At 42.6% G+C, this 12,259-nt stretch overlaps 1 protein-coding gene across 2 annotated transcripts in view; it reads right to left on the bottom strand.

Annotated features, from left to right (window-relative positions):
• Positions 1-12,259, bottom strand: part of Slc35d2 (solute carrier family 35 member D2) — a 34,182-nt gene that overhangs the window by 17,448 nt on the left and 4,475 nt on the right. Inside the window, exons 2-4 of one of the 2 annotated variants that reach the window (XM_005078438.4) lie at positions 8,185-8,218; positions 5,613-5,699; positions 3,259-3,326 (exon numbers count right to left, since the gene is read on the bottom strand). In XM_005078438.4, coding sequence (XP_005078495.1) covers positions 3,259-3,326; positions 5,613-5,699; positions 8,185-8,218 — 189 coding nt within the window. The remainder of the gene's footprint in view (positions 1-3,258; positions 3,327-5,612; positions 5,700-8,184; positions 8,219-12,259) is intronic. The other variant, XM_040756145.1, reaches the window with a different exon arrangement.

Genomic DNA, 12,259 nt, shown 5'->3' on the forward strand with positions numbered 1-12,259 from the left:
ATAATTTCCTTTAATAAACTGGTTCAACACACACACACACACACACACACACACAAATCTGTCAAGTCTGAGCTGGCTTTCTTTTTGTCTGCAGAAACCGGCACATTAATTCCAAAATCAATACAGAAATTCAAGGGCCCCAGAAAGTCAAAACTTTTGTTGAAGAATAACAAAGCCAAGCAGAGAGATGGCTCAGTTCCCATCACCCACGTGGAAGCTCGCAACCACCTGTAACTCCAGTTCTGGGAAATCTGGTGCCCTCTTCTGGTCTTCATGGGGATTTTCATCACATGCACACACACACACATACACACACACACACACACACACACACAGACAGACAGACAGAGACAAAGAGAGAAAGAGAGAGACAGAAAGAGAGAGACAAAGAGATTTTTTAATGTTTTAAAAAGAAAATTAGCAAAGTAGGTGCACTCACACATTTCTCAACCTCAAAACTTACTACAAAGCTACAGAAACCAAGACCATATATTACTGATTTAATAACATGTATGTAATTAATGGAACAGAATTGAAGGACAGAAAATAAAGGCTTGCAATTATGGTCAGTTGTTTTTATTTTATCTTGCTTCCTCTTATTTTCTTTGCTGAATACCCATCCCTATAATCAGATTATATGTTTCAGGGGGAGGGCCGGGGAGATGGCTCAGAGGTTAAGAGCACTGGCGGCTCTTCCAGAGGTCCTGAGTTCAATTCCCAGCAACCACATGGTGGCTCACAACCATCCGTAATGAGATCTGATGTTTCAGGGGGAGGCGGAGGGGAGGGAAGGGGAGGGAAAAGGAGAGATTGAGAGACTGAGATATTGAGATTACTAATAACTAAATTAATGTTTAATGGATTCAGAGTTTCTGTTTGGGATTGTTGGGGAAGTCTTATGCCAATAAAGCACTGTCTGGCCAATAGGGAATCTAGATAGGAGGGACTAGGAGTCCAGGAGGATTCTGGGAAGGAGAAACACAGGAGAGTCGAGATATAACGCCATTGGGGTAGGAAGCCCAGAAACCTCTCCGGTAAGAGACATACTTAGATTAACAATTATGGGGTAATTACTTAAGTCAGAGCTAGCCAGTAAGAAACAAGCAAGGCCAACAGCTTCATAATTAATACAGCGTCTTGTGTGTTTATTTGGGGACTACAATGTGGCAGAGCCCAGGCGACTGGCGGGTGATAAACCAAAGCGGCTAGCAAGGAAAAGCTTCTCTTAACATGGGATGATGAAAAAGTTTCTGAAATAAATAACAGTGATGGTTACACTGTGCATATAATTTTTTAGAGATAGGCTCTAGCCCCAAACTCATTATGTAGCAAAGTCTGGTCTTAAAGGCTCAGCAATCCTGCTTTGGCTTCCCAAATGCTAGGATCACACATGGGTATGAATATACTTAATGCACTTGAGTTGTACACTTAAAACAGATACAGTGATAAACTTTATGTTATATATACTTCAGTTAAATTAGAAAGACTTTAAGATTTTGGTGCTACAAAGTACATTGTTAAGAAAATAAGCCATGGAGAGATGGCTCAGAGGTTAACTGCACTGGCTGCTCTTCCAGAGATCCTGAGTTCAATTCCCAGCACCCACATGGTGGCCACACCCATCCATAATGAGATCTGGTGCCCTCTTCTGGTGTGCAGGCAGAATACCGTATACATAATAAATAAATAAAATCTTTAAAAAAAAACAGAAAAGAAAAAGAGGGGATAGAAGATGGCTCAGTAGGTAGAGTGTCTGCCACAAAATCATGAGGGTCCCCAGTCTGATTCTCTAGCATATCCAGGTATGGACATCTGTACATGTAGCACTGGGGACAGGACAGGAGAATCCCTGGGACTTGCTGGTCAGCCAGTCTGGCCAGACAGTCATCTCTAGACTCAGGGAAAGATCCTATTTCCGAAAATAAGATGGAAAGTGACAGAAGAAAACTACATCTCTCCCGTGTAGTTTCTTTTCCTGTTGCCGTGAAATTGATGTTGGCAAAAGCAACTTAAAGGAGAAGGGGTTGGTTCTGGCTCACAATTCAAGAGCAGAATTGGTGGGGAAGTCAAAGTGGCCGAGCATCACATAATAATCAAGAGGCAGAATAATGAATGCAGGTGATCAACTCAGCTTCCCCAGACACACGGTCTGGGACTCCAGTCCAGGGAATGGTAACCTAGTCAACAATGTTCCCCAGACATTCTCAGTTAACCTAGACAACCCTCACAGTGCCCAAGTTTGTCTCTTACATTAGTCAGGTTGACACTTAACACTACCAAGGGTAACCTCTGGCCTGCACACACACACACACACACACACACACACACACACACACACACACACACAATCTATCAGTTTTTGCACGCGTCTTGTTTCTTTAGATTTCAGATTACACTTTCTGGTTAGTAATTTGGTAGGATAGTGTGGTCTTTCTATAATAACTTTCATTTTTCACAGCAGTGCCCTGTAATAAAATTAAAGGATTGTGAAATAAACACAGACTCAAACTTGTGAGTACAGTCCATACCTATAACTATTGCCTGTTATTCTTTTTTTTTTCCCCTTTACACAAAACATGATCTACACCAAGTCTGACGGAATGTTCTTGTTTCTACAGAACTACAATGAAAAGTCACCACGGACATATTATTATGAACAAACCTACCCAGACAATCATATCTTCTCTGACAAACACAAACCTCATATTTATGTTGGGACATGACTACCAACAAAAGTATAAGCTTTTAAACATTCCTAAAAAACCGTTTAGAATTAAACCCAAAACTGTATTTTCTCACATTGTTAAGTACTATTGTTTCCCAAGTGACAGCTTTGTCGTGACGGGGCTTGTTGTCAAACTGATCTATCTGGGAACTGCCTCCATTAGAATGGCCTCTGTGGGCATGCCTGTGTGGCAATTCCTTGATTCCTAATTGGTGTAGGACCCAATCCAGCGTGGGCAGTGCTATGCCCAGGAAGAAAAGTAGCTGAGCAAGCCAGAGGAAGCACGCCAGTAAGCAGCATCTGTGGTCTCTGCTTCAGTTCCTGCCCTGCCTTCCCTCAGTAGAAGGTAACCCTGAAAGCTAAAACAAACCTTTTCCTGCTCAAGCTGATTTTGGCCATAGCGTTTTTTTTAGCACAGAAACAGAAAGCAAACTAGGACACCACCCAAGCAAAACCTCAGAAAAAATCAAACTCAGTGTTTGGACCACTAGAGGCGGTGGATACTCCCTCCCCACTGTCACCTTGAACTGTACCTTAATTTGCTTGTGCTGGATAAGCCACTTATGTGGTTGCCAACGTAGAGAAGAGGCAGAGGAAACAGCTTCAATAAAAGGAAAAAGACGCAGTTAGAACTTCATTTGCATGTATGTATGTAAATGACCATCTCCTACTTGCACTAACCAACCCAGTCACTAATACAATTCTCCTTGCATCTGCCAGGAAAGGGGGCCTTAAGCCAGAACTATTCAACCAAGCCTTGCCAGGACTCCTCAGTTACTGTTTTGAGCCACTACATTATACAGCAAAGGGTCAATGGCATACCCCCAAAATCCCATGGAACCCTACTTCATGATGAAATACTTAAACTCTTATTTTGAGGTCAAAGATGCCATTCCTATCAACACGTGCTACACAGCAAAGAAGGTAAAAGATGGGGAGTAATTTTGATTGGATAACTTGAACCTACATACAAAAAAAAAGAACAAACAAAACCCATGGCTAAGGGGGCTGGAGAGATGGCTCATCTGTTAAGAGTACTGACTGCTCTTCCAGGGGACCCGGGCTCAAGTCTCAGCACCTACATGGAAACTGACAACTGTCTATAACTCCAAGATCTGATATCCTTACACAGACATACGTGCAGACAATATACATAAAATAAGAATAAGTACATTTTTAAAAACATGGTTAATAAAGCATCATTAAAGCAGGGTGTAGTGGCACATACCTTTAATCCCAGCACTCAGGAGGCAGAAGCAGAAGGATCTCTGTGAGTTGAGGCCAGCCTGGTCTACAGAACGAGTTTCAGGACAGGCTCCAAAACAATACAGAGAAACCCTGGAGGGGGGAGGGAGAAAAGATAGGAGAAGCTGCACTTGTGTTGAAGATTCTAAAAGGCCAAATAGGGAAACTTCAAGATTATGAAGAATTAAAATGCTGCAGTCAAGAGACAAATTATCTTGGGCTATTTTTAGTACTCTTGAAAGCCATCCACCTCCCTGCCCTGTATCTGACCTAATATCCTATGATATGACATGAAGAAGTTATTCAAGGGCCTCACCCTTAAGAAACAACAACTCAACCTCTTAACCCAAATAGTACCATAAGCTATTTCATGTCATCTGTCAAAGGATTACTCTAAGAATTTAGTGCCTGCCTCAAGCCTGGCCCCCTTAAGCTATCTGTTAAAAACTGCTTCTGCTCCATCTTCACAGGAGGAAGACAGATCTCCCAATGCTGCTTCCATGCGTATGTCTACATATATCCAATATATCAAATTGTGTTCTTCACCCATAACTTTTATCCGTTTAAACTAAAAGAGAAAGCCAGGAGTAGTGTCGCAGGTGGGTCTCTGTGAGTTCAAGGAGAGCCTGGTCTACAAATCAGGGAGGGCTGTTACATAGAGAAACCCTGTGTCAAAAAAAAAAATGAAAAACAAAACAAAACAAAAAACCAAACTAAAATGAAATCTGAAAGCATAAATCAGTAAACTAGGACCCAGGGCAAATCTGGTCCGTGCCTATTTATATCAAGTTTTATCGTAACATAACTGCACTGACTCATTTACGTATTATGCAGGGCTTCTTTCATGGTACAATAAATAGAGAGCCTGGCCCTTAGTCAAAGAATTCACAAACCACTGGCTTTAAAAACTCAGAGTATTTGTGTTGTTAAAAACCTGTATTCAATGCAGGTGCAAGGGATCCATGCTCAGGCCTCACACTTACTCAGCAAGACCTTTGCTCACTTACAGATCTCCCAAGCCCAGCCATGTTTTTATCTTCAGTGCATTACACAAATACTTATAAAATATTCATTAAGAACTTTCTCAGCTGGGCGTTGGTGGTGCATGCCTTTAATCCCAGCACTCGGGAGGCAGAAGCAGGAGGATCTCTGTTCAAGACCTGCCTGGTCTACAGAGCGAGTTCCAGGACAGCCTCCAAAACAATACAGAGAAACCCTGTCTGAAAAATAACTTTCTCATGCAGGTGGTAGTAGTGCACTCCTTTAATCCCAGTACTCAGGAGGCAGGGGCAGGCAAATGTCTGAGTTCTAAGCCAGCCTGGTCTACAGAGCAAGTTCCAGGACAGCCAGGGCTACACAGAGAAACCTGGGCTGGAAAAACCAAAACACAAAACAAAATAAACAAACAAACAAAACCTTTCTTGCAGCATGGAAGAGGCTGGAGTAGAAGGATTTTGAGTTCAAGGCCAACCTGGGATACATAAGAGCCAGTCTCAAAGAAGAAAAGAAAAGAAAAGCAACTTTCTACCCAGAGTAAGCAGGAATCAGATCCACAGTATACGGATTTTTTTTTTGGTCTGTTTGCTTGCTTGCTTTTTGTTTTTTAGGTTTCTTGTTTGGCTTTTAGTCTTTTAACACATACCTTTCCAGGAATTTTCTTGTCAAGATCAGGGAAGTGGATTATTTTATTCATCTTGGACACATACAGTATCATTATGGTGGTGGCCATCTGAAAGGAGAAAGAAACTTAGCAAAATGTCACCTGGAAACACAGCTTGAGGTGCCCTGGTGTAATGATGTAATCAGAAGCACATTATCAGAGAGATAACCCAAACAATCCACTTTCCAGACTGAAGGGAGGGGTTTTGTGGAAGCTAAAATTCTCACCGCCGGATGAGATGTCGTGTGAATCAGGACAGACAAAACATATAACCAAGCGGACTCACATGTGTACATTGTCCCAGGGGCCCTCTGAGAGGGACCAGGCTGACCAGAGGACCCTGGACCTCCCTTCCCACAAGCGGAGTCTATGGTCTGTTAGCTTCTTCCCTTAAAAGCCAGTGAGAGGAAACAATTTTTAAAAAGGGAAAACTCCTAAGCAGGCATAGTGACATACACCTTTAGTTCCAGGAAAGGCAGGTGGTGAGTTTGAGGAGTGAGTTCCAGAACCACAACGGCTACCTAGAGAGACCCTACAGGCACCCATTTAAAGATAGGAAAACAGACTGGAAAATAAATACAAATTAAAAACTAAAGAAGGAAAGAAAATAGACTGGGACTTTTTGAAAGAATGGAAGAGAAATTATTGGAGGTGAATAATGTTAAAATGCATTATACACACTGAAAATATCATGAGACTCATTATTTTGTACAATTAATACAAGCTAACAAAAATGTCCTAAGAAAAGTCAGAGCCGAACTCCTGGAACCCAGTTGTAGAGAGGGAGGAGTGATGAGCAAAGGGGTCAAGACCATGCTGGGGAAACCCACAGAAACAGCGGACCTGAGTGGGAGCTCACAGATTCCAGAGTGACAGCTGGGGAAACCAGATCCCCCTGAACATGAGTGTCGGTTGAGGGGCTTGGACAGTCTATGTGGACCTCTGGCAATGGAACCAGTATTTATCCCTAGTTCATGAATGGGCTTTGGGATGCCCCAAATGATGTGACAGACTTTGATGATCTGGGGAGTGGGGGCGGGGTAGGTGGGATGAGGGGTTGGGGGGCATGGGAAGACGGGAGGGAGAGGGAACTGGCATTGATATGTAAAATAAGATTGTTTTTAATTTAAATAAAAATAATAATAATAAAAGAATTCTGGGAAGTCCAGCATTAAGATTTTTGTCGTCAGGGCTGGGAGAGATGGTTTAGTGCCTGCGGCTCTTCTGGGGTACCTGAGTTTAGTTCCCAGCAACCATGTCCCCACTTCAGGTGGCTCAAACACCCCGGAACTCTAGCTCCAGGAAATACTGTGACTTCTTCCGGCCTTTGGGCACGTGTATTCACACATAATATGTTCCCACACAGAAACATACATGATCAAAAATAAAATAAATCTCAGCCAGGCATAGTGGCACACACCTTTAGTACCAGCACTCTGGAGGCAGAGGCAGGCTGACCTCTGAAAATTCAAGGCCAGCCAGGTCTATACAGTGAGTTCCAGGCCAGCCAGGGTGACTCAAAACACAAAATAAAGCCTGTCGGTGGTGGCACGTGCCTTTAAACCCAGCACTTGGGAGGCAGAGGTAGGTAGATCTCTGTAAATTCAAGGCTGGCCTGGATTGCAAAGTAAGTTCCAGGAAAGTTCCAGCCAAAACTGTTTCACAGGGAAATCTTGTGATGAATAATAAATAAACAAATAAATAAGCCGATGAATAGATAAATAAGACAATAAATATTAAGCCTTTAAAAAGATTTTCCTTTCAATCTAGACAACACAACCAAATAGTCTCATCTAAACCCTATAAGTGGGAGCCTGAGAGTTGGCTCAGCAGTTAAGAGCACTTGCTGGGCCGGGCGGTGGTGGCGCACGCCTTTAATCCCAGCACTAGGGAGGCAGAGGCAGGCGGATCTCTGTGAGTTCGAGGCCAGCCTGGTCTACAGAGCTAGTTCCAGGACAGCCTCCAAAACAATACAGAGAAACCCTGTCTCGAAAAACCAAAAAAAAAAAAAAAAAAAAAAAAAAAAAAAGAGCACTTGCTGGTCTTGCAGAGAACTTAAAATTTGGTTCACATCACCCATATTGTGTACCAGTACCAGTTGTAAGGAATCTAATGCCCTCTTCTGGACTCCACGGGCAACTGCACTAATGTGAACATCCCTACAGAGATGATACACACACACACACACACACACACACACACACACACACACACACACAATTTAAAAATAGTAAAAGTAAATCTCCACGGTCTTATACATTTAGGTCATGATAGGTGTATTAGAAATAGCCCATGGTGTTTTTGAAATAAAGTCTTCATCTCCTGTGCAAATTTTAGAACTTAGTTTTCTTCATACGAGAATGCAAAAGTTTAAGAACTGCTTCAATGTAGTTATCCTAAGCTTAGTTCTTATTTGTTTGTGAAGAGGCACAGGTGTGCCACAGTATGTGTGTGTAGGTCAAAGATTTGTGCTAACTATAGTCTTAAACAAAATCACTTAAAACAACCTGAACACCAACTGCTAGTTAAAGCTTTGTTTTTTTTTTCAACTCACCTGCCCAATTCCAAGAACAATTGGTGAGGGAAAACTGCAAGAAATATAGAATAACAAATCAGTTTAGCAGCATAAAAAAAGATGAAGAGAATATGTAAAACATAATGACATAAAAAGCTGTTATAGACATTCGACAATGGAAACTTCAAAAAAAATTGTCCATTTCTTTTTTCAATTTGAAAAATACTAATGGTTGCTGCCAGGTGATGGTAGCCCACACCTTCAATCCCAGCACTGCAGAGGCAGAGGCAGGTGGATCTCTGTGAGTTCGAGGCCAGCCTGGTCTACAGAGCAAGTTCCAGGACAGCCATGGCTACAGATAAACCCTGTCTCAAAAAACAACAACAACAACAAAAAAATGATGGTTGCTAAACTTGGCAGTTTTCCTTTGTTCTGTGAAGGTAAATTAGGCATAATTGTGCATACAGGGGAAACGGAGTAATTCAATAAATAATTAAAGTCTAAAATAAAATTTAAAATACATACACAAGAAGACCTCTTGTGGTAATTTGAATAAGAAAGGCCTCCAAGGACTCATATATTTGAATGCTTAGCCACCAGGGAGTGGCAATACTTGAAAGAATTAGAGGGATTAGGAGGTGTGTCCTTGTTGGAGGAAGTGTGTCACTGGGGGTGAGCTTTGACTTTTCAAAAGTCCATGCCAGACCCAGTCTCCGTCTCTCTCTGCCTGTGGATCAGGGTGCAGAACTCCCAGCTACTTCTCCAGCACCATGCTTACCTGCATGCCACCAGGATCCCCACCATGATGATAATGGACTAAACCTCTGAAACTGTAAGCAAGCCTCAAGTAAAAGCTTTCCTTCATAAGAGCTGCCATTTAACAGCAAATGGAACACTGACTAAGACACCTCTAACGTGGAAAACTAAACTGAAGCTAAAAGTTAAAGAACAATAAAGTCTGTTGGTGCAGGCAGACTAGAAGGTTAGGTAGAAGGATCCCAAGTTCAAGGCCAGCCTGAGCAAGTTAGTGCAACCCTGCTCCAAAGAAAGAAACACAAGGGACTAGAGACATGGCTCAGTGGTTAGAAGCCCTTTCTGCTCTTCCAGGGGATCCAAGCGCAGCTCCTAGCACCCGTGAGGGCAGCTCTCAGGCACCTGTAACTTCATTTCCAGAGTCACAGCACTCATGTACACATCACATACATATACACATAGTTAGAATAAGAAAAATAAACTGTTATGTGGTATTCTGATTGTGTTCTGGCAAATAAATCCTGCTTGGGGTCAGAGGGTGGAGCTAGACACTAGTTAACCATAGGGGTCTGGATGACTGTACAGAGAGACGGGAAGTGATAAGGCAGGGTAGGGAGCGACTCTGGTCCTTTTTTTGGACAGATTAATGAAGAGAGGTAGGAAAATTCAGTTGGTAGAATGGTGACTTAGGCAGGTGCAGCACAGGCATGTGCAAATGGTTGCAAAGCCACTGGCAAGCAGCTATTTTGTGAGTTTGTACGACACGTTGGGTGCAAGATGAAGTATACATCTAATTAATCTTATCAATAAAAACCAAGAGTCAGAAATTGGGGTAAAAACCTGAAAGATCAGAGAAGCAGAGGAGTGGGTGCAATGTCTGTTTCCCTGTCCGAAGAGGACGAAATCCTGTCTTAGCCCTGCTTTCCCACTCACTTTCTGTCCTCTCTCTACAGTCCTCTCACTCTTGTAAACCAGGCTGGTCTCGAACTCACAGAGATCCGCCTGCCTCTGCCTCCCTAGTTCTCTACAGTCCTCTAAACCTCTATGGTCAGCTAGTTGCTGCCTCTGCCCTCTGACTCCAAGCAAATTTTGTCAGAACACAATGAAAACATCACGCAACAATAAACCTTTAGGAAAAGAAGGCATGCAGATGCAACCCTCAGAAAACTAAATAACATGTCCCCTATTTCTTTCTGGATTAAAGAACACTTAGAAATAAATAAGCAAAGAAGTAGTGTTAGTAAGATACATTTTCGCAAAATGTAATTTAACCTGTATCTCTGTCTCCATCTGCACATTCCTATCTATTATGCATCCCTCCATTCAAATGTGAAAGTGTTCTGATAATTATAATTTTAATTTTAAAATTGGTTTCAGTCTAATGGTTTTCTTTTCTTCGAATTCTTTCAAATGATCACGACAGAATGCCTTTCCGGAAAAAGCCAAAACGACAAAATGAACATTTAAGAACAATGCTCCCAGTTGCCAGTCTATGGATCGTTCTTACTTTTTTGTTTATTTCTGAAGGTTTTTGTTTCAGGGGAGTGCTTGCTTGCTGTTGAAACGGTTTCCCTGCGTTGACCAGGCTGCCCTTGAACTCTCAGACTTGAGAAAGTTAGGTGCCGCCAGATTCAGCTCATCAATTTGAATTCTGTAGGATCAAAGATCAGGACGTGCTTGGACCAAGGTTCTGACTGAGCCAGTGACATGACTCAGTGGGTCTGGACTACCAGCAGCCATGTAAAAACTCAGGGACTGTACCCCCGCCTGTAATCTCAGCATTGAGGCAGAGACAGGATTCCTGAAGCTTGCTGACGAACCACAACAGCCAATCAGCCAGCGCCAATGAGATCCTTCCTAAAAAGGTGGAGATTGACTGAAGATACCCGATTGATCATGTGTGCACACACGTATGTCCAAGGTCCCTGGTGAATCACAAAGCAAACACACACAGCAAGTTCTGAGCAAATATTTGTTGAACTGAATAAAACAAATACGTTTTGTTTTTTGGTTTTTTTTTTTATGACATTGGCACCCTATATCGCTCAGGTGGTCCTCAAACTTAGCAACCTTTCTGCCTCACCTCCTGAGTAGATATTACAGATGTGCCCAGCTTAAATGTCATTAATAACTTCTCATATCATAGAGAAGAGTATTCATAGGAAACACACTAGCAGTCAGCCTGTGCAACCCTCATGATCACAACTGCGGTCAACTGGCCACAGACTACTAGAATACCAACTCCTAGATTGGTCCTACTTGTTCTAGCCCCTGAAAGCCACTGGGTTCACATGCTCCCAGAATCTCTTTTGTGCCAAGTAAATCTAGCATTAGAATTGTCCTGGCCTCTCTAGGTGCGAAGCCACAAACCCTTCGTGTCTACCACCTGGGAAACTCTTACACACTACTAAGTTTATCTGCTAGGCCGGGTGGTTAAGGCACACTCCTTTAATCCCAGCACTTGGGAGACAGAGACAGGCGGATCTGTGAATTTGAAGCCAGTCTGGTCCACAGACCTAGTTCCAGGACAGGTTCCAAAGAGCCACAGAAACATCCTGTCTCAAAATACCATTAAAAAAAAATTTCATCTGTTAACACAAGGTACAGCCTTGGGCCCCTCTAGACCACAGCTTCTGCATCCTGATCTTAAGGAAATATTTCTCAAATTTTTCATCCATGATGCTGGTCTCTTTTTTTTTTGTTTGTTTGAGACAGGGTTTCTCTGTGGCTTTGGAGGCTATCCTGGAACTAGCTCTTGTAGACCACGCTGGTCTCAAATTCACAGAGATCCACCTGCCTCTGCCTCCCAAGAGCTGGGATTACCTGGTCTCTTCTTAACCACAGCTGATTCTTCATCCCCAAATGACCAATACTGACTGTCCCAGCAAAGCAAGGGTTTCGAGCTAGTGGTTGTGGCCTATTTAACTACAGCTGATTCTTCAGCTCTAGCTGACCAGGAAAAAAAACAAAACAAAACAGATTCTTAATTAAAAATATCACATAAATGACCCTGATAGAGTCTTTGCTTCTCTCTGAAACTTCACAAGCTAGACACCCATGGCCTGCATGGTTCCCAACATCTTATTCTCCAGGCTTCCAGAGAACAGCCACTGAGCTCTGAGCACTCAATGGTTTTTTTCCAGCACAAAGTTCAATTGCCACCTTTGCAATCCTCTCCAAAACACACGGCCAGGTCTGTCACAGAAATACCCTATGACCTGATACAAATTTCCGTCTTAGTTAAGGTTTCTATTACTGTGATAAAACGCCATGACCAAAAGCAACTTGGGGAGGAAAGGGTTTTTTTATTTCATCTTATACTTCTAGGTAACAGTCTACACTCAGGTCAGGGCAGGAAGTG

The sequence above is a fragment of the Mesocricetus auratus genome, unplaced genomic scaffold (assembly GCF_017639785.1).
Source record: "Mesocricetus auratus isolate SY011 unplaced genomic scaffold, BCM_Maur_2.0 Super-Scaffold_100013, whole genome shotgun sequence".
Lineage (NCBI taxonomy): Eukaryota > Metazoa > Chordata > Mammalia > Rodentia > Cricetidae > Mesocricetus > Mesocricetus auratus.